Source organism: Capricornis sumatraensis, chromosome 2 (genome assembly GCF_032405125.1).
Source record: "Capricornis sumatraensis isolate serow.1 chromosome 2, serow.2, whole genome shotgun sequence".
NCBI classification, from domain to species: Eukaryota; Metazoa; Chordata; class Mammalia; order Artiodactyla; family Bovidae; genus Capricornis; species Capricornis sumatraensis.
Window position 1 is genome coordinate 93,909,846 of NC_091070.1, and position 23,686 is coordinate 93,933,531.

General features: G+C 36.0%; 1 protein-coding gene across 2 annotated transcripts in view; it reads left to right on the plus strand.

Annotated features, from left to right (window-relative positions):
- Positions 1-21,987, plus strand: part of CERT1 (ceramide transporter 1) — a 130,877-nt gene extending 108,890 nt beyond the window's left edge. The window contains exons 10-18 of one of the 2 annotated variants that reach the window (XM_068966615.1): positions 941-1,033; positions 1,548-1,625; positions 7,887-7,982; positions 10,235-10,367; positions 11,179-11,249; positions 14,103-14,231; positions 15,214-15,343; positions 16,564-16,700; positions 18,963-21,987. In XM_068966615.1, the coding sequence (XP_068822716.1) occupies positions 941-1,033; positions 1,548-1,625; positions 7,887-7,982; positions 10,235-10,367; positions 11,179-11,249; positions 14,103-14,231; positions 15,214-15,343; positions 16,564-16,691 (858 nt within the window). In that variant the 3' untranslated portion in view covers positions 16,692-16,700; positions 18,963-21,987. The remainder of the gene's footprint in view (positions 1-940; positions 1,034-1,547; positions 1,626-7,886; positions 7,983-10,234; positions 10,368-11,178; positions 11,250-14,102; positions 14,232-15,213; positions 15,344-16,563; positions 16,701-18,962) is intronic. The other variant, XM_068966616.1, reaches the window with a different exon arrangement.
- Positions 21,988-23,686: the final 1,699 nt, after the last annotated feature.

Here is a 23,686-nt window from a genome sequence, read left to right on the forward strand (position 1 = left end):
ATGCAAAAATGCATTGATTACATATACTCCCCCTTCACCAAAATCACAAATATGCTGACCTTCCCTCACTGCCTCTTTGGAGCAGTGTCTCTGAGCTATCTGACATGCTGCCTCCTAGGCTGTGGTCCTCATTTTGCCCCAAGTGAAACTTAGCTCACAGCTCTCATGTCATGCATTGTTTTTAAGTTGATAGTGCCTATTTACTGGTGTGTCTGCCCACGGTAAGTTGTCTGCAACAGCGGCTGTTTGCTTTTCATGTTCATTTTATAGATCTCATTTCCCGTTTTTTAACATGCAGAACTCTAAAAGTTTCAGTTCCTAAGTGAGTTCTCATTTTGGGTGCCAAAAATGTAGCATCTGAAAAACTATGCTTGTATTTGGGTTTTTTGGTGTTTAGGTTTTTTTGGTTAGTTTTTTCCCCTTCACTGTGTTTTTCCTTTTGTTTTAATCTGGGTTATTTGGGGAAGAGTTTTGAACTGTGAGATGAAGACAAGTTAGTCTTAAGTTTTGCCACTACCTATGTAGCTCAGCACTTACTGCTTAAATCCTCTGGGCCTTGGTTTTCTAATCTTTGAAACAAGTGCTTAGAGAGGATGTTTCAGATCATCCCTTCTGGCTTAAAAATGTTCCTCTACTGAACATCAGTATGGTGGCTGAGTTGGAATTGAATCAATGAAGACTTTTTTAGACTTTGGAAAAAAGAAATATTCAAGGGGCTATCAATATCCTTGGTCTAAGGTTAGTGTCTTTGGAATCTGAAAGAAAAAAGTCAGGATACATCAAGTATCAAGATTTGGCAAGACTTGTGTCTTTAGAGTAGCTTCATAATTCAAATATTTATGAATACTAAACTGTTAAGTAATAAAATGTTACATTATCCCCTCTTAAGTTGCAAAATACACTTTGTAATCTTCCTATTTAAAATTATGTGCTTTCTTAGTCACAGAGTGAAAAGGTCAGATTACATTGGTCTACTTCAATGACATCTGGAGATGCCTTTTCTTCTGTGGGGACTCATAGATTTGTCCAAAAGGTAAGCTAATGCCAGAGTTTACTGAAAGTATATGCTATATTCTTCACTGTTGATGAAACTACCCTGTTACATAAGTTTTCTTCATTTTCCTGAATTTAAGTAATGAGATTTTTTTTGTTTGGTATTACATGTTTTCTTCGTAGACATCCTCTAAAAACTGTTAGAAATCTTCTTCTGAATATAATGTTCTTCCATTTTTATTTAAGGGAAAAGAAGGGTGGGGGATAGGGAATGGCTTGTCCAAAACAGTTAACCAGAAACGTGGCCAGCGATATTAAATCTTTCTTCTCTGGGGTTAAGTGGTGCCATTTTGTATTATTGGCAGCCTGCATTCTTTATAGAAAGATTTTGGACCATTCCACATAATAGGTGCATGAAGTCAGCGCTCGCTGCTGAGCCTGTTTCATACAGCGCTTTGTTCCCTCTCTTTATCTTGTGTTTGGAAGTTGGTACTGAATGCTCTGTTGTGCCTCTGTTCTGATTACTTGGTTTTTTCTTTGTCTGTCTCTGGTAGCCCTATAGTCGCCCTTCCTCCATGTCTTCCATTGATCTAGTCAGTGCCTCTGACGATGTTCACAGATTCAGCTCCCAGGTACTGTATGAATGTATAGAGTGGACTCGAGTCTTTCTGTGCTATGTTTCAGCCTGCTTTCCCAGTTCCTAGAAGTCTTTTGATTAGGCCACTTGTTTTGGTTTGAATTTTAAATAGTAACATCAAGCATTAAACAAGCCTTCCTTATCTGCTAAATAGTTTCTCTGTCAGGCATGCATGTGCCCTTTGTATCCTCTGTTGTGAATAGCTTGGAATTTCACCATATAGGAGGTACTCCTGAAAGATTTCAAATTGAACTGAAGCTAGTAGAAGGTATCTGGTTTTTAACTATCCTGTGATATCTGTTTCTTTAGACAGGATTCAGCAACTTTTGTGGACATGGTCTATAGGATATGTTATAGCATCAAAGTGGGTTTCAGGTCTCACTTCCAATATAATTTAAAATACCTCATCATATATTCAACAGGGAAATAACTTTTAAAATAAAATTTGTCTCATTACCATTATACGTTTTGTTGAACTGGTTGTATTTTCCTTAGATAGATTACCCTTGGAAATGAGTATTCCTGTCCATATGATAAATCTATGGAAATTAATTTTAAATTATTTAGTATCAGCATCATTTAGGAATTTAGGATAGGGATTTGGATGCATGCAGTCTCTGCCCTCATAATAAAATCAAAAGTACCAACAGAAGGATATTTTTGCATCAGCATTAGGTTAAAAAAATTTTTTAATCTTCACATACTTGCCTTTCAACCTTGTATTTTTATGGTGATTGCATTTCATTTGTGATATGTCATCATATGTTGAGAACCTGAACTCTAGTCAAAATGACCAAGTTTAAATCTGATTTCCTGCATATTTGACAACTTTTCTAACTCCTCTGTGCTTTGCTTCTGTCATCTAGCTAGGACTGTGTTAGAGCTGGAACCTAGCATGTAGGAAGCACTCAGTAAATGAGCTTTTATCATTGCCATATTATTTCTTTGAGCTAATCAAAATTATCTGCGTTAGTTTTTCCTCAGTTTTCCAGTAAATGATTTTTAAAAATCAGTTTAAACCAGGTGTAGGAATAAAATTTATATTAGTTTTCAACTATGCAATAAAGAAGAAAATTGTGTATGACTCAGATTTTTTTCTGACTTTTGTAGTTTTTTTCTCCTTGAACATTTTTGGGAAAGAGATATATCAGTTCCTCATCAGAAATCACCCTTAGCCAGATTTAGTACAATATTTATCACCTCCTGCTAATTCATTTATGCATGCGTTTAAAATAGTGACTTTTATTTTACAGTAAATCAGTGACCAACCTGGATAATACTGGGAGACTGGTTTATTTGCTAAGCTCCACCTTGCATTGAAATAATAAAATAACAGACTCTTTAAAAGATATCATTACTGGTCACTGTTTCTCTTAAAATATAGAAATATACAGGCTATAAATTAAATAAAATGTAATGAGAGCAAGAAAAGAATTTGAACTGTTTATAGGTGCCTAAGAATTAGGGCTTCAGAACCCAGACCTGAACCTTAGTTATAGAGTATATAAAACGGCTGAAAGCCATCAGATACAAGTGAAATGTCAAGGAGCAGGTGCCCAGATTTTTACAAAACTTCCAAATGCAGCTTACTTCTTCACCTAATTTCTTGTGTAACTCAGTTGAGAAAAATCTTTCTAGTATTTTTTTTCCTAATGTACAATGCTCATGTGATTGATCTGGTTCTGTTTTTAAAAGCTTTTGATTAGTCTGCTCTTTTATATGCCCAAAGGGGAAATTAAGAGCAATAGCATTGAGGTCTCTTTAAGTATTTACTGTCTTGCTAAAGTATTTGTTGCCATTAGCAGACTTGGGCTCTGGCAGTTAACTATTGATTAATTTGGCTATGCCATCTACAGACAAATACTGGCTCTTGATCACTTTCTTCTTGTTGACATATAATGGTCATAGTCCTGCTTAAAGAGGATAATTAAAGGTAAAACTGAGATTGCCCCTGAAAATAACTTCAAATAAAATATATGACTCTCTTAGGAAATTGGGCTTCCCTGGTGGCTCAGCTGGTAAAGAATCTGCCTGAAGGAGTGCATGGCACCCCCCTCCAGTACTCTTGCCTGGAGAATCCCCATGGACAGGGGAGCCTGGCAGGCTACAGTCCATAGGGTCACAAAGAGCTGGGCACGACTGAGCGACTAAGCACAGCACTAGGAAGTTAGTAGTAACTCATGAATCTTCTGGGCAGGTGTTGGAAATGAAGTAGCCCTGAATGAAAGGGTATAGAGAGTAGGAAAGAATTAGATTCCTAAATGGATCTTTTTGGCCACATTTATTTCCATACCACAGTTACCATGTAAAGGTGTCAACTCACAGACCAAAGGAAAATAAAAAGCATCCTTAGTTGTAAAAAAAAGAAAATCAAAGGGTGGGTAGTACATCTACAGGTTAATGTATGATGAGAATCACCATTGCAAAAAAAAACGTCTGAGTAAAGCTTTTGCCCACTTTTGTCCTTAATAACTTTACTGTTGTGGTAATTGTCTATTTCACCCCTTCCTTTTTTATTATATAAAATAAAATTGCTAATTACTTTTATGCTGATAAATGCTTATTTAGCCGAACTAGAACGTAGTCTAAAATAATAGATCACTATTAATATTCTTATACATATTCTTTTCTCATATATATGTATATATTAAGTAAAATTACATACCTCAGTAATAGTTTTTTCCTACCAATGTAGATGATTCTGTATATACTGTTTTGTATAAAAACTAGCAATTTTTTGTTTTGTTCAGTAAATATAGGTCTAGATCTCCTTGTCTGTTGTATGAATATGCATGTTAGATTTACCACCTAGTATTGAACATTGATTTTCAGTTAGTCTCTATTGTTTAATAAATAGTGCTACCTAGGCCTCCCTGTATATACACCTTCTCTGTCTATACATCATGGAACATTTATCCAATTATTTTCCTAGAATATATTTCCAGAAGTTTTAAGACAGAGGCCATGCACACACCTACGCTTTTTTATTCTTATTGCGAGATTGTCCATTAGAGAAGTTGAACCAGCTACACTCCTGGGTCAGTTTTCTTTTGCTGTCCTGACACTGAATATTATAATTTAGTTAATATTTGCCAATGTGATAGACTAGAAGTGTTATTTTTGCTCCTTAACTGTTGGCGTTCTTCAGTGAATTGACTATTCATATCCTTGACCATTTTTCTTTTAGGTTAACAGTATACTATTAATTTGTTATTAATAAATTATTGTGTCCAGCAGATCCCTTTATGACCCTGTAACAGTAAGCATAGTTGTATTCCTTTCACATGGATAAGAAAAAGAGGTTTAAACTCTGAGCCCTTCTGAGACTTTTGTTGATTACACTTTTGTTGTGCTATCAAAGGACAATTTTGTTTAGAGCTAGCCTTCTAAAATGGCATACTGAGTGATTGAAATGGGAAGTGAAAGGAAAGGTAAGAATTGGAGTGCCATCACCTCCAAATGTGTTTTATCTCCAGTCTTTTCATAGTTCATTTGCTATGAAGATGCTGTTTATGTCAGCTTACCATTTTCAACTCAAGGTGCAAAAAACCAGGGACACTATTCCTGAAATTACACTTAGGCTAAAATTCACCCTTCTTGTTTTTAAGTGATAGATACTTCTAGTAACATTATTTTCCAGTATATCAGACTTTGAACCTGATAAGGTAGAAATTTGGGCAAATGTTTATTCATGTCATCCAATTAATGGTCCCTAGCGTTACACTTATTTTTAGTATAGAGTCATAACTGGAAACAGTAAATGGAGCATCTTTATATCTGAAATATGAGTGTGGTCACAAAGGCCCAAGCCATTGTCCCTGTAGTAACATTGCTACTGCATATTTTAAGATAAAATTCATTACAGTGAGATTTTACTGGTATCATCTTTCTTTGTAACCTTAATATTATTACTTCAAGGAATATACCATAATGGATAAAGATTCCTTGGTGAAGGCTTTGAAGACATGGCTAATATAGTAATTCGGTACTGCATTAGTTTTGTTAATTTCCTAGGAGCACAGTAGTGAATACATCTTGTTTGTTTCTCTGTTGGATGTTTTCAGGCCCTCTTAAGGAAGTAATGAGGACAAAAGACTGAAAACTTTTCCATAGATGCAATGGTAGCTATAATAGGAATTCTGTTGCTTCATCTATCTAGCAAGACAATATTAAAAACATTTACTGTACACTGTTTCAAACTTAAGTTACCTCCTATCAGTTTATATTTGTGGAATCTGGTAATCTGGTTTCTTTTGCATCAAAACACAAATCAAAAACAGCTTATCATTTTTCAGACATTTTAAATAACTAATTTAGGAATACTCCAAATAGAAACACAATTACCTGCATATTTTTTCAACAAAAGAGCTAAATGGCACTAAAGTTCTTTTGAACAGAACTCTCTTTGTTTTTTTAGCAGAATAAAATCCTTAACATTCTTCTTTCACAAAATTAATCCATTTAAAGTAAGGCCTCTTTGGGAGAAATATTTCTTTCTACCTCTAATCTCATGATAAATATAGGTGTTCTTAACTCCTAGTAGCCTACAGAAAAAGTATGTACATACCCAGATCTAAAGATTTCTAAGATCTTGATACCTAAAAGTGATTAAAAATAATCTCCCAGTCGTGGTGTGCCTTTGGCCAGGCTGCTGTGGAGGCTCTGTCTGTGCATGCGAACTGGGACTTGCTTCGTTCTTCCTCTAATAAGATACCTTTGGTATATAGTGTCTGTAACTTGGAATTCTACGTTAGTCATCCTGAACCTCTCAAAGCAGATTTCAGAGTTTTAGAGACACAAAGATTTTATTCCCAGGCAGTCTTTGAAGTTATGTTTTCTAATTAAGGCTTTATAAAATTATAGATGGACTAGTAGTCATGTTTTAAAGTTTCTTCCAGTTCTCTAACTCAACACCCTTCACACCAAAGATTATGGATAAAGAAATAAGTTACTATGTAACATTTATTTAGTACAAACGTAGATTGTAGAGTTTCAGCCTACACACTATTACCAAAAACTTTTCTGATGATCATTGCCAATTAAAGAGACATTTTTAGTCATAACTACTTTCAGTAATTACGAAGCCAAAAATGCCTTCTGAAATCCAGGAAACTTGGTGTACACATCACAATAACATAGTGATAACATCCTTATATGCAGAAAAATGATATCTTCAAAGTGACTAATTTTAAGAGCTCTGCCCCCAAATCATTAATGTATTTAATTCAAAATACATGTAAACCTAGTTCTTATGTTTCTCTAATGAATGTAATAGACTTTATGTAAAACAAGTTGTTAAACTTAGGAATAAATCTTAAAATTGAAGCATAATATACATATTTTTCAATTCTTTTCTGCCTTTTGTTAATATTCTATAAAACAAAATTATGAGTAAAAGTTAAGAAAATAGGACTTAGAAACTGTCTGTGTAGATGGAAAAGGTGCCAGTTCCTTCAGAGACAATCTGTTTATCACTTCATTTCTGTTTATAAACATGTTTCATATTAGAAGGGTTTCCAGAGAACACTTAAATGAGATCTTACCAATTAATCTGATTGAGGATTCTGGGAATAAGAACTATTTGACTCTATTTATAAAAGATGTGTCAGGATAATTTGATAGTTAAAAGCAGAGGTTGCAATTTAAATTTAGTAAAAGAAATTTAGTTAGAAGTTTAGAAAGAATGTAGAATAATGAAATGAAATCAGATATATGGAAAGGTTGGTTTTTTTTTTAAGTTGGCTTGTATTCATGATAAAAGAGGAGTTGAGTATAATAACAAAAATTTTCTTTTTGTAGAGAAATCTTGACACACAACAAGCTTTCTAATATCTCTGTATAGTATTTAACTACAGAAACACAGGACTAGATGGTCTCTCTGTGCCCCTTTTACGCTTAATGCTCCATGATTTTATGCTCTAAGACGTTATCTCTGTAAGAATACATATTGCAGGAAAGGAGGGGGTAGTTCTCTTTTCCAGAAAACACATACTTTGGTCACTTGATGGACATTAGGCCAGTGTTAAGTAGAGTGGAGCACCTTGTTTCCCCACATTTCTCCTTTCTGTCATTAACCTGGATATGATATCTGGAATGTGGACTAAAACTCTTCAACACTGTATAAAACCTACTAACCTTTGTGCATTTGGTTGCTTAGCTTTTTAAAAACATCATTTCTGAACTGAAATAACTGAATACCATTCTGTTTTAGAGGTTACTGGATATGGATTCTTACGGTTCTGTTTTTCTTTTCAAGGTTGAAGAGATGGTGCAGAACCATATGACCTATTCGTTGCAGGATGTAGGTGGGGATGCCAACTGGCAGTTGGTTGTAGAAGAAGGGGAGATGAAGGTAATGCCCTGCAGGCTAATTGCAGCCTGTTGTAGTCATGCTGTATTATTATTATTGATCTAAGTAAGATAGCACTTACAGTTTTCTTTTAAGTGAACTGTTACGTATGATTGAAGAAGCTCTAAATACTGAGAAATAAAATGTTTCTTTGCTTTCCTGGTTTAGCTTTTACATAATTTTTTATGATCATGGTATAAATCTGTATACAGATTTTTCTGTTTTACCGTGGCCTTGGAGAAAATGGGTTTTGATATGAACAGGTCACAATTAGCTAATGACTCTCCGGATATTTCTCTCCCTTTAAATATACTGAATGTTGTGCCCAGGTGTTAGCTTTTTTCCCTCTTTGGTCTGTACCTCACTTCTTGTTCTTTCTCTCACTGCTTCTTTTTTTTTGGACATTGATTAGCTAATCTTGCTCATATCCCTAGCGTAAGAGAGTAAGAGCAAGGGACAAGAGACTGAGTGTTCAGTTGAAAACCAACAACAGTATCGTTGAATTTTGGATTACTTCATGCCCAAGGCACAATGCTAAAGATAAACAGATATTTAATAAGACTCCCTCCAAGCTGAAACTTTGGTTGGAAGGAGGATATTGACATTTAAAAGATACAACTATTTAGCTCTACCAGATAATATTGAATGAAAAGTACAGGTGAATAGTGGAGGAAAATTGAAAGAGATCTCAGATTTGAGACAGATTGTTTTACATCAAGGACTATGACTAGAAATGGAAACAAGGTTCTCACAAAGGTGAGGCGAGGGCATTTATATTCAGGAGTTTTGTATAGATTTTTGACCACAGTTATTCTTACAAGTGAGATACAGTATTAGATGTTGGAATCTACTCTCCTCCTGAATAGGGAACAAATTAAGAAATAGAGGAGATAAGCAAGTGAGAGACCAGTGTGTTAGTTATAACTCTGACAATCTGGTTAGAGAATGGTTAGAGAACATAAAGACCAGCTGTCACGAGGTCTTACTAGTATGTTACCCCAGAATGAAACATAATATTTCTGACATAACTAGGTAATCAGAGGCCTTCCCCCACAAGAGCATGCCCCAGAAGCAGACCAGCATACATCCTGCCCACAGGAGAAGGGGTTCAGCCAAGCCTGCCTGACTCTCCTGTGTTCACCATTCAGGTGTCCCTGTTTCCCCGCCAAGGAGGGGGAAGTGAAAGGGTGAGGGGAAGCCAGGAGTCACTGTCTTAAGTGGAGATCCTTCACCTAAAGTGAGTGGTAGAGAAAAAGTGCTCCTACAACTTTAGAGAGAGAGTCATTGGGGCTGGTTTATGCGGTGTATAAAATAACCCACTAAACAGAATGTGTCATTGTCTGTAGCAGTGAGCTAGCCACTGTATACAGAGTGACATTTTAGAAGGACTAGGCTCATAGGGATATGAAACTCGAGACCACTTAGGAGATTCAGGTACAAGGTGATGAAAACGTACCTTAAAAAGATACACAATAATAGAAAAGTCAAGTTTTGGATGTCTTACAGATTACTAATAAGCTTAAAACCTATGTGAAATGTAAGGGAGGAAATCAAAAGTCTAGAGTTTCCAGTTTTGGTTACTGGAAAAATATTATCAGTCCCAATAACATAAATAAATATGTAAGGAAAGGTACTTTGGAGAGAAATTAGGTGAAATGCCTAACAGTGTCCGGCCCCATAGGCACTCCATAAATTGAGAGCTGGTTTCCTCTGTGATAACCTGTTTATTTTTCAAAGAACTTACTACAGAGCTGTCTAAAGTACCAAATCCTCTATAATTTTGAAATAATTAATTTTATTCAAGAGTTTATACAGTCTCAGTATTTAAAGCAAGATAGATCTTAAGGCATGCAACCTCAGTATTTAAAAACAAGATATCATTGGTCTTTATGCGATGTTAGCATTCCATCATTGGTTCAACAAATAATTGAGTGCCTTCTGTGTTTCAGATACTGTTCTAGATGATGGGGATACAGCAGTGAACATATTATCCCTTAGGAGATAATGTTCTAACCAGCTGTATTTGGCCTTCTTAGCCATGACGAATGGTCTTTGAGAATGTTCAGTAAATAATGTCTAATTTAAATTGATGTATTTATAGCTCTCACTCATTACACATACATACTTTGGCATTGTAGTGTTAAATATTTTTTTGTATTGTCTTTGTTAATAATTTGAAATTTTAATTTTTCTTTTGGCAGAATGTTTATGTTCCATAAGTGTTTTTCAAACATGTTTTAAAATATATCCTCTAGGTATATAGAAGAGAAGTAGAAGAAAATGGGATTGTTCTGGATCCTTTGAAAGCTACCCATGCAGTTAAAGGCGTTACAGGACACGAGGTCTGCAATTACTTCTGGAATGTTGATGTTCGCAATGATTGGGAAAGTAAGCTGCCATTATTATATTTTGATAGTTTTTAATTTTAAATTAAATACCAAATCTAACCTGTTCTTCTTAATCTGAACTGTAGTTTTCAAAGTCATAAAAACTCCAGATAGTTATAGAAACTATCTGGAGAATCATACAGGGGACTGATAATACCTGAGCTTTTCATTGTACAAAATGCTTCTCAGTGAATTACGGCATTAATCCACTACAGTCCTGTGTGATAGGTAGGTAATAAAGTAAAATTCAGATAGCCTAAGTGACACGTTAAAGACCACAGAACTAGTTAGTGGAAAAGCCAAGGCTAAAATAAAAAGTTTCTATTTTATCATCTTTTTTTTTTATATACTGTTTATGTGATAAATTGTAGATTAAGAGGGGGCTGTGAGGGGAGTGGTGTCAGGGGAGGGGGGTATGTTCTCCTCAGGCTTACAAACATAGTCACCTAAACCTAGGTGAACAGCTTATTCAGCTTCAATAAATTAAGGATGACAAGAGAGGGAAGAGGTCATGGTGTTAGGGAATAATTTGTGCCCTAGTAATGAAGCCATGATTAGAATTGCTTCCTTGCAGTGGGAGCTGGATACTGGGCCAAAAAAAATGAGGTTTCCTGGTGACTAGGTCTCATTGCCACCATCTATAACCCCTAATAGCATATAAATACAAACTCCCCTCCATGTGGATGTAGCCTCGGTAGAGCAAGGTCCTGTTCATTTTACTGTAATGTCCGTGCATAATGTAAGTGAATTAGTCACATACTAGGAAACGGTAACACATTGTTTTGACTGCTAACATTTTCTCTTCATTGCAGCAACTATAGAAAACTTTCATGTGGTGGAAACATTAGCTGATAATGCAATCATCATTTATCAAACACACAAGGTAAATATGTTTTAATCCCAACAGGATTCCAGCGTAGTTTGAACAGAGACATATAAAATACTCTCTAAAGCAAAATTTGGCAGGAAATTAAGTTGCACAAAAAGATTCAAAGACTTTATTAATCACGAATTTCATGTATTCGAAAAGTAAATCAGATTATTTAAACATTTCTGCTTTAAAGCAGAAATGGATGCAAAAACAAACCTGAAAAATATCCAAAACATTATGTTTGATGACGATATATAGTAAATCTGGAGAAGAAAGTACTCAAATCTATTTAATGTTTTTCTAGTATCTAGTCTCTAGAGGAAATAAATGAGTGACCAAATATGAATCGGTTTCCTGCGACAGTAATAGGAGAATGGAAACTATATTATTAGTCTGTGTTAAGACTCAAAAGTGAACATGATCTAAATGGATTATCTGACATCAGGGAAAAATTGCTGAGCATCAACTATTGGAGAGGTTGTTGGTCATGCCCCAGAACACAAAGAAACATTGTCATTTAAATTGGTTTCCTTTCACTCCATTTCTTCCTCTGTTAATCTAAATATTTAAAGTAGAGAATATTTCTCTTAACTTATTCTGCTCTATTTCCATTCTTAACATTGCCAAAAATTATGTTGAATAAACAATAATAAAATTTTGGAGAGATCCACCAAAAGCAGTTTTGTACGTTATATAAGAAACATGATGATTCAGTAAGTACTTCATTTTTCTTTTTAAAATAATTTTTGAGTTGAATATTTGATAATATTTCCAGTTTTGTTATGTATTTCTTGAGCTAGTCTTGTTATCTGAGGCATGTAATATTTAATGACTCTGACTTAGGCTTCATTTACATGACAACTACTCAAAGGCATAACAATGAAGATTCTGTTTTAACTTACTGATTTAGGGGGTTTAAAGTAGAGTCTGAAATTTAATAGACTTTAAAATATTAGTCACTCTGTAATTTGCAGTGAAAATAAATGACCAGTCATTTAGAATCAGAAGGCGCTTATTTTCTAAAGATAATTGATCCTGGAAAATGGGGTGCAGAAATTATTTTGCTTGTTAAGTAGTAGATGGAGGGGAGGAATATATAGCTCATATTAGGATTATTTCTGGAAAACTAAAACTAAAGATTATTAAAGTAATGTATTTTATATATAACAGAATTTAAGTTACAATTGTAGTTAGTTGAATAAATGAATTGTCCTGGCATAATTTTTTCAACAAAATCCAGTAATAATAGGGTTTCCCTGGTAGCTTAGTTGGTAAAGAATCTGCCTGCAATTTAGCAGAGACCCTGGTTCAATTCCTGGATCAGGAAGATCCGCTGGAGAAGAGATAGGCTACCCACTCCATTATTCTTGGGCTTCCTCTTGTGGCTCAGCTGGTAAAGAATCCACCTGCAATGCAGGAAACCTGGGTTTGATCCCTGGGTTGGGAAGACCCTCTGAAGAAGGGAAAGGCCACCAACTCCAGTGTTGTGGCCTGGAGAATTCCATGGTCTCTATGGTCCATGGGATCACAAAGAGTTGGACACGACTGAGTGACTTTCACTTATCCTTATCACTTATCCAGTAATAATAGAATTCTTTCTCTTTAAATTTGGCTTCTTTCATAATACAGTCTTAAAGAGTGCTACTCATCTCTTGATACTCAAGTCATTCTCTTCGAATTTCTGTCTTATCATCATCCTTATTTGCATTCATTAGTTCTTATATGGCCACATATTCATTTGTTTAATGGCATCACATACATTTGCCCAGCACTACTGTCAAAAACTTCATGAAATTTTGTGTCTTTAAAAGATGAACCATTTCCCTTTGCAAATGATTTGGGTTGTATTAACACCGAGTTGTTGACTGTTTATTGAATTCAGCAATCAGGAAAGACTGCATATTTTCTCTCAGTTACAAGTATGTAGTCCAGTTTGCAGAGACCTAGATTCCATGTCATTTCAACAGTATGTTTTTCCTTGCATACCATTAAGTGGGAAGATTCAATCAAATTCTTCAGATATGATTTTGATATCAGTGGAGCATCATCTTCTTTGCTCTGAACAGTTGAAACAGAGGCATAGTACTATACTTAAAAATGGTCTCATGGCTGTGGAAGGGGCTGATGGGGAGCGATTGCTTAATGGGTACAGACTTTCTGTTGGGAGTGATGACACATTTAGAGCAAGTGGTGGTGTTTTTGTAACATTGTAAAAATAATTAAGGCCAGTCAATTGTACACTTAAAAATTATAGCATTTTATGTTACGTATATGTTACCAAATTTAAAGAGAACTATAAATAGCAGAACATTATTCTTTTGATGTATTCTGCAAAGCCATTATTAACTCAGTTTTCATAATCAAATCCTTTGGTGGGTGCTTTCCATTTAAAATCTGACAAGTATTACCTTACACTAAAACATTAGTCTTACATTTGTTTCTTTGTTAGTTCCATATTAAATGTAAATAAAAAGTAGTTCAAATTTTCAGGACTTCCCTTGACAGTCCAATGGTTAAAACTCCACGCTTCCACTGAAGGGGGTGCAGGTTCGGCCCCTCGTTGATGAACTAAGATGCTGCATGCTGTGAGAAAGGGAAAGGCGCTCAGCTGTGGCCGACTCTCTGCGACCCAATGATCTATACAGTCCATGGAATTCTCCAGGCCAGAATACTGGAGTGGGTAGCCTTTCCCCTCTTCAGGGGGTCTTCCCAACCCAGGGATCCGATCCAGGCCTCCCACGTTGTGGGCAGATTCTTTACCAACTGAGCTATCAGGAAAGCCCAAGAAAACGAGTGGGTGGCGCAGCCAAGAAGAAAACCAAAAACGGAGTTCAGACTTTCAAAATATTTGTACTTCTTCCACAGAGAGTGTGGCCAGCTTCTCAGCGGGATGTCTTATATCTTTCTGCCATTCGAAAGATATCAGCTTTGAATGAAAATGACCCGGAGACTTGGATAGTTTGTAATTTTTCTGTAGATCACAGCAGTGCTCCTGTAAGTACAGTGTCTAAACGTGTTATAATTGTACAATATAAAGTTAAATACACAACACAGTACAGGGCAAAAGTGATCGGCACACACCATGCATAAAGATTTGATAATGCTTCTTAAATTTTTGTTTATTAAAGTTGGCTTCTTGGAAGAGTACAGCTAGTAGTGTTACCTGAGAGCAACAGTCATGCCGTGAAATCCCAGCAGGACTGTTTTCCTTTCCTCTTGAGGGTCGATGATGCAGCTGGATGGGTCGCTAGGTAGGCTACTTCTCACAGTTGCCTCAAGCCGTGATCAACTGCAGGCAAAGCCACTGTGGTTTCTGTCTCATTTTAGCTACTTTTACTGTTTATGAGGAGGGAAAATGTTCCTGATGTCAAATCAGCTTGGCATCTATTCTTTTTTTTTTTTTCAAGAGACAAAGTTTAATGTATGCACACAGTTTTATGTGTAATACAGCATCACACCATGTAGGGCATTTACTCTTATTGTATACATCCAGAAATGTTTGAAGCACTTCTTAAGGCTGTAAAACAGAACGCAGAAAAATGAACAGGAGTATATTCAGTACTTAACAATAAGTGATGTAATAAAGAATATAGAGTACTACTTTCCTTTCCAATACTTCAAAAGATGTATTAATATATATACTTTTTTTCTTTAACAAGTAACATCACAGATGATCACATCTTCACATGCTTGGAGTATTATTTATATAGCAAGACTGTTTTCATTTTTCATACACAAATTTTTTTCTAGTTTTGTGACAATGCAACCTTTAATCCATTCAAGTAAATTCAACCCCACACCCCACGGTTGCTGTCTCCCAGCATTCAGACATTGGCATGTGTCCTTTATTGGTGCATATAAGATTTTGTTGGAGATGATGAGTTATAATTTTGGTTAACTTAATGTAGAATTAGACCAGAAGAGGTTACAAAATACTGGATATCTGCTACACTGGTGTTATTTTTTCCTTTGGCAGCTAAACAATCGGTGTGTCCGTGCCAAAATAAACATTGCTATGATTTGTCAGACCTTGGTGAGCCCCCCTGAGGGAAACCAGGAGATTAGCAGGGACAACATTCTATGCAAGATTACATATGTGGCCAATGGTATGTATTTTGGTTTTGGTGTTTGGTCATATGGATGTTTTTCTTGTGATCTACATGATAACTGACAGTTTGGACAAATACCATTTACAAATGTCATTTTAGTTTTTATCTATTAGATTTAGTAATTTTTAATTTGGAGAGATATATATCAAAATTATTGGGACTCTTTCAAAATATACATGTCTGAATAACTACTGTATCAGAATTTCTGAAGCTCAGGCTGGAAACTTCATCTTTAGATCACTATTACATGTACAGTTTTAAGAACCATTTTATTATATATATGTCATATAGAATATTTGTGTAATTAGGAATATAAGCAACAGTGAGAAAAGAAACACTTATTTTTTCCCCATTTTTCAAAGACCATTTAGTGACTTAGAAAAATGTTTATAACTTAAAGTTAAGTGGAGTGAGAAGAAGCATATACAGTACCATTTCAGTAAATTTTAAAAGAAGAAAATATGTACATATGAAAAGTTAAAAAGAAATGCTAATACTGACTTGTTGCTTGGTTGCTGGATTACTGGAAATTGTTGTTTTCTTCTTTTTCACTTTATAATTTTGGGCTTTTGTAAAATAATAGTTGTGTAAAATATTATGCTAATTTCAGGTGAATAGTTCGTTTTCTTATTGTCAGACTTTAGTTTTCTAAATCTTTGTTCCCTTATCCTTTAGTAGCTGCTAGTTGCAAAGAGTCAGACACGACTGAAACAACTTAGCAGCAGCAGCAGTGATGTATTTATTTCATGCTGGCCTAGGGCTGGACAGCCCTGTTCATCACTTTTAATGGTTTCTCACTCCACCCATTTCCTACCTGCAGTAAACTAGAGTCCCTCTAATCAAATGTTCAAACCGTCTTTATACAGAACCATCATAGCTGGTATGTTTACAGAGACAGTTATGCCTGAGCAAGTTACTATTTGATTGTAATAGAGTTTAATTAATAAATCTGCCTTTAGTAAGCTGAAGTGCTGCTGTACTAATATTTGCATATAGTTCAGGAAACCAAGAATATTTTAGAACAGTAATAAATGCTTTCTAATTTGTTACCTGTTCTCATCTGGTGGTTGATACAGTACTAAGGACTGAGTGATCCAAGACTTTTTAAGAGGTGCTGTTTCAATGTGAGGAAAATTTTTTTTAAAGCAGAAGAACAAAATGAGTGCTTCGTGTTTGGGGGATTACTTTAACAGTTTGCATTTTCCTTTGTCTCACAGTAAACCCTGGAGGATGGGCACCAGCCTCAGTGTTAAGGGCAGTGGCAAAGCGAGAATATCCAAAGTTTCTAAAGCGTTTTACTTCTTACGTACAAGAAAAAACTGCAGGAAAACCTATTTTGTTCTAGTATTAACAGGTACTGAAAAATATATTTTATCCTTTTTTTAAAACTTTATTTGATTAACATGGCTCTTGCAGACATAATAAGTAAGTACAATTTCCCTTATTTTTCCCTTCCCAGAAAATACTTTTGAGTTTTTGTATATTCTTCCAGGCTTGTATGTATGTACTAACATATATCTTTGATTTTTTTTTTTCCCCAAAGTATTGTCTTGCAGCTTGCTTTTTCTATTTAATATATCTTGACTATTAGGACATAGAAAGATAAAACTATATCATTCTTTTAACATCTGTTGTATAAACGTTGTAAAATTTATTAAGCACTGGCCCATATTAATGTCTGGCTGGTTCCATGTTTTTATTGTCAAATAATGCTGCACTGAGTATCTTTGTGCTAGGCACCAAAATCATTTTTTTTCAGTAAGTGGTATGTTAGCACGGTTCAGAAGTCAAAAGTTTGAAAAGATACACAGTAAAGTTTATCCCCTGTCTCCTAATCACCCAGTTTTGCACCATCACGCATACCCCCACATACCACAGTGTATAGCTGCTACTCGTAGTTTCTTGTGTTTTTCCAGAAGTGTTTTATTTTCACTTGAATAAGGAAGTACAAGTGTATTCCTGCCATATAGACACCTTTATTGTTATTGGTAAAAGGCTGCATACTGTAAGTGGGTTCTGCATCTTGCTTTTCTTAAGCTTTATCTTGAAGGTCTTTCCACGTTGGTGCAGAGCTGCTTTATTCTTTTTTTTATGGCTCTGTAGAATCCCATTGTATGGATGCACGTACATTTATCTAACCAGTTCTCCACTTGCAGATGTTAAAGTTGCTTCTAGCTTTTGCTGGAGCAAACAATATTGCAGTCATATCCATGTGTCATTTAGTTTGTGAGTAAATTATTAGCCGTGGCACTGCTGGCACTTCAGGTGTCTTGTACGTTTGTAATTCAGATAGTGCCCTCTGTAGAGGTTGTATTAGTTTACCATCTCACCAACACTAACATGTCGGGAGTACTATTTCTCTGACAATCACACAGTGTAGGAAATAAACCTTTCTGATTTTTTCCAACTTGATAGGTGAGAAATATTCTCCCAGTGCAATTTAAATTATAGTCCTCTTGGGAGTTCCCTGCTGGCCTAGTAGTTAGGATTCTAGGTTCTCACCGCCCTGGCCCAGGTTCAGTCAGTCCTTGGACGGGGAACTGAGATTCCACAAGCCACGTGGCACGGCCAAAAAAAAAAAATTATAGTCCTCTTGTTACACATGAGTTCTAGCGTCTTTGCATCCAGTTGAGAACTACTTATATAATTGTCTGATTTCTGATTCTGTTACTTCTTTAAAGAAAAAAAAAGGCTTAGTTTACTTTCAGATACCAACACAGGGATTATTGTATTGAAGTCCCAGATATGTAGCTTTTCCCAGGAAAATAGGTTACATGAAAATGTTAAACAGGTTCTGGTCTTCTCTGAATGGTTAGTGTTTGGGACAAAGTCTGACCTTTGAAGGAGTCTCTTAAAGCATAAGTGTACTACCTAAATACAGTATTTTTAGAATATCTTATACAGTGTATGTGTGTGTATAAAGACAGAACCGGACTCTTTGAGTCCAGATTGAACTTCTTTCTGACAGAAAATCGGATTTTCATTTACCTATATTAAATCTTCATTAACCTAAAGTTACAGTTTGTTTCATAATAATCTGGGGAGATGTATGTGTGAACTGGATCCTAGCATTGAAACCTTAGGAAAGCTACCATTGTTAGTTTGATGATGGAGAAATAGTAACTTTCAATAGTGTATATCATCTTTAGAGAAATTCCATAAAGAAGACCCAAAGATATTTAAAATTTAGAACTCTTAAACTCATTTGACAAGGTATTTCTTAAGATAAGGCAGTCCTCTTTCCCATAGCCTAAGTAAATTCTTGATACTGTATAGAATAGTTTATACTGAACACTAAGCAAAGGAAGTTCCGCTCTGTGGGGTGCAGATCCAGAGACCTCTGCTTAATTCCCTTTTCGCTTCCTGTAGCACTTTGTCTGTCTTGATTTTTTTCTAGCCTTCACAAGATTTCTTATGCCTCCTTTTCTGATGATACGTTTCAAATATGTAAAGTTAATAATTCCTTAAGGCGAAAAGTCCTTAAAATATAAAACTTCAGTAGAGATTCTGTGCATGCCATGGATTCAGAAGGAGGGAGAAGTCTGTTCTGGTAGTCCCGCAGCTGTTAGTGGGCATAGAGTACTGAATGTTTTACTTGTTATTTTCTTTCCTACAGTGACTGAAGCAAGGCTGTGTGACATTCCATGTTGGAGGAAAAAAGTTAAAAAACAAAATTGAATGCTCTAAGCTGGAACATAGGATCTATAGCCTTGTATGTGGCCCAACACCTTGGCCTTGTGTTCAAAAATGAAGAAATACCGCAGTAGCAAAGCTGAACATCTTAACACTAGCTGTCTTCCGCTAGATCTCCTTGCTCAGCATATAACTATACATACATGTAAAATTACATGTATATGGCTATATTTTTATTTGCTTGCTCCTAAAAGAGAAAAAAAAATCAACTTTGAATCACAACTAGGAATTGATGCTTTAATTTTTGGAAACTTTTTCAGAATTTTTAATTTACTGTGGTTCGGCCTGAGACCCTCAGTTGTGTCAGGCTCCGTGCGCAGAGGAAAAGCACACAAGTTGGACGCACGTGGGGCACGCGCTTTCTGTGTGCCAGGTGCCTGGATGGGGTTCTTTTTTTAGGCCCACAGTCAAGTCTGTGTCTGGAATTTTTTGACTTTTTTGCTTTGTATAATCATAGAATTCGTTGCTGCTGATTTCTATAATAATTCATGTTGTTATGTACAGTGTCTCTTAATAACTGAGGGCTGTCAATAACGTGTGATTTCGCCTTTTCTATAGTCTTACTCCCATGAAGAACCTTGGTTCTGATGGAGAAAGAGTGAAAAGCTTTATTTTTTTCTCCAGATATCTTTATATTTCTATTGTATTTTTAGTTGTGTACTGTGTGCTACAGGTTTTTTTCAGTTTATTACAAACACAATTTGGTAATTCCTGAATTGGTTCTGTCTGCCTCCAAACAGAAACACCTGTACAACCTTACTAGGTATAAACTACTTTCTGGTAAAACGGTCAGAATAAAATGAGCTCATGTTTTCCTGACACACGTGAGAGGGCATACGGTATTGTTCCAGCAAATCTCGCTGTTTGACGTTTGATCCAGTATTTCTAGTATTCAGTAACGTATGTTTGTTCATTCTAATTTGGGTTGGTTTAAAAGCTATGTTACAAGATAGGCATAGAAAATGTGGGTATCACTCCTGTTTGCCTCTTGATCAGAAACTTTAGCAGGGCAGAAAAGAAGTCAGTGTGATTCGAACTGAAATTCTTTCTTTAGTTGCTGTAAGAAGTTAAATGTAAAATACCTTTTTTAGTTTTAGGCCCCCCTCTTTGAAAACCTTGACACATGGAGTTGAGGCAGGGAATGGAACTCACTGAAGTAGAAATGACTGCCCACTTCAGAATCTTCATTTTGTTTATACACAAGTGTGCTTACATAAATCAGAAGCATTTTGTAGATGCTTTGCTCACTTGTTCATCTCTATAGAAACAAAGAAACCAGACCCATTTTGTAAAGCAGAAAGTCATGTCATGTGGAACATGTCCTGTATATATTTCATACATGGTAATGGAGTCTTAATGATAAATGCAAGGTGATAACTTAATGATGGGATTAGTCTGATCACTTAATATACACAATCCTGGAAGTTAATTACTTGCATCAGATATAGTGGTATTTATTATTCTGTACAGAGAGAAAAATACATATAAAGCATATGCTCACATTACATGCACGCAGATTTCATGCTCCATAAATCTTTTCTATTTTTTAATTTACCTTTCTCTAAATGATGTGCATGGAATATGCCTTATTACAGAAAAAAGCCGTTCATAATTTGACTACGTGGAGAAGTGCCTATATGGTGGTAATGCTAGTTAAGGCAAATAAAACAAGTTATCTTATCAGTTTACTACATCACCGTTAATATTTTATATCGTGATGTTTAAGAAAGAAAAATTTATACCTCAAGTGTGTATTTTATTTTACAATCAGTCCTGCAATTGGGATGGGAGGGTTGGGGAGGGAAGGTTTATTCACCATAGCCACTGATGGGAATCTTAAAAAATATTCTATCTGCCCACTATAAATGTTTCTCTGTTTGCCATTTCTGATAACTATCATGACTAAATTGGATAGCTTTATTTTACAAAGGTATGGACAGTTTACAGAGCAGTGTCTAAATCTTCATTAGTTGCATTTGCACTAAATGATATACTTTTGCAATTCTGTAAATAAAATGATTACACTAAAAATATTTGTATTAAGAAAAGAAAAAGATACATTTTATCTTCAGATAATTGCACTGGAACTTCACTAGGGTTAATCCTGCCCAACCAGGTTTAGAAAATGAGTTAGGGAACACGAAGGAAGTTTAAAAGAAATCAAAATTTGGAGCTGTACTAGCCCTTTAGACAACATTCAGACCCTCTAGAATTATTTCCATATGGCTAATTCCAACATGCTGAATATACATGATGTTTTCTTATCTACAGTTATTTCCTACTTACCTTCCCCAAGCCAAAAAAAAAAAAAGATTTTACTCTTTTCTACTCAGTTGCTCTTTTGTACTGTGATAGAAACATGAAAAGTACTGGCGATGAGGGGATTTGTCCCTGAGTTCACACTGTACAGTTGAGGAGAGCACGGTGTTTCACTTGAAATTCAGGAGTCCTGATTTTGAGGTAGAGGGTATGTCATAGCAGCTTGTGATTCGGGTTCGCCACAGGGGCAGCCAGACCAAGGAGGGCGGCGACTGGGAGGGATGTCACAATACGAAAGGGGGAACAGGAGGAGTGAGGGGCCCGTTTCTTCAGTTTCATCAGCTAATTTGTACTCCTCTACAACATCAGTGTCCGTTGCTATTGAGAAAATTTTAGTTGGGCTGAGCTGGTTCTCTTGTGAAATTGTGCTGGTTATCTTTAAACTTATTAGTTGTTGTCCAGTTAAACGCTTTTCACCAGTATTTCATCCAGAAGTTGTACAGACAGTGTATTTCGATTATTGTCATTGTTCATCTACAAACTCAAAACATAATCATTTTACGTACCTTGGGAGTGTGTAGAGTGTAACTATTCTAAATAGCTTTATGATCCGGATGATGTTTTTAAAAAATAATAAAGTTGGATCTTCCATGTTACAATCACAAAATTAAAACCAGTATTTAAAAGTGGAAAAGTATTAAAATATTATGGACAAATGTGCTTGCTTGGTTGTTTTTCTTAACCCCCAGGTATGGACCTACATAATTCTACATAATTCTCAGTTAGCTAAGAGCTTGAAATACTCCAGTTCAATGGTCTTCAAATTATAGGTTGTAACCCCAGTTGGGCATCAAGGAAACTACTGAGTTGTTACCTAAAAAAAAATTTAGTAGCATGGAATAGACCCAAATACATAGGAGGTTCAGGTAAATATTTTTTGAATCTTTTCACATATATATGTGTATGTGTGTATATGGATGTACTGTATACACACACATATACATGTGTGTATGTATATATGTTCGGTCGCTCAGTCATGTCCAACTCTTTGCGACCCCATGGACTGCAGCACGCCAGGCCTCCCTGTCCATCACCAACTCCCAGAGTTTACCCAAACTCTTGTCCATTGAGTTGGTGATGCCCTCCAACCATCTCATCCTCTGTCCTCCCTTCTCCTCCACCTTCAATCTTTCCCAGCATCAGGGTCTTTCATATGAGTCAGTTCTTCACATCAGGTGGCCAGAGTATTGGAGTTTCAGCTTCAGCATCAGTCCTTCCAATGAATATTCAGGACTGATTTCCTTTAGGATGGACTGGTTGGATCTCCTTGCAGTCCAAGAGACTCTCAAGAGTCTTCTCCAACACCACAGTTCAAGAGCATCAGTTCTTCAGTGCTCAGCCTTCTTTATGGTCCCAACTCTCACATCCACAAATGACCACTGGAAAAACCACAGCCTTGACTAGACGGACCTTTGTTGGAAAGTAATCTCTGCTTTTCAATATGCTGTCTAGGTTGGTCATAGCTTTTCTTCCAAGGACCAGGCATCTTCTAATTTCACTGCAATTACCATCTGCAGTGATTTTGGAGCCCAAGAAAAGAAAGTCTCACTGTTTCCACTGTTCCTCCATCTATTTGCCATGAAGTGATGGGACCAGATGCCATGATCTTCGTTTTCTGAATGTTGAGTTTTAAGCCAACTTTTTCACTGTCTTTCACTTTCATCAAGAGGCTCTTTAGTTGTTCTTCGCTTTCTGCCATAAGGGTGGTGTCATCTATGTATCTAAGGTTATTGACATTTCTCTTGGAAATCTTGATTCCAGCTTGTGCTTTATCCAGCTTGGCATTTCACATGATGGACTCTGCAAAGAAGTTAAATAAGCAGGGTGACAATATACAGACATGACGTACTCCTTTCCCAATGTGGAACCAGGCTGTTGTTCCATGTCCAGTTCTAACTGTTGCTTCTTGACCTGCCTACAGATATCTCAGGAGGCAGATAAGGTGGTCTGGTATTCCCATCTCTTTCAGAATTTTCCACAGTTTTTATGATCCACACAGTCAGAGGCTTTGGCGTAGTCAATGAAGCAGAAGTAGATGTTATTCTGAAACTTTCTTTTTCTATGATCCAACAGATGTTGGCAGTTTGATCTCTAGTTCCTCTGCCTTTTCTAAATTCAGCTTGACCATCTGGAAGTTCACAATTCATGTACTGTTGAAGCTTGGTTTGGAGAATTTTGACCATTACTTTGCTAATATGTGAGATGAGTGCAATTCTGTGATAGTTTGAGCATTCTTTGGCATTGCCCTTCTTTGGGATTGGAATGAAAACTGACCTTTTCCAGTCCTGTGGCCACTGCTGAATTTTCCAAATTTGCTGGCATATTGAG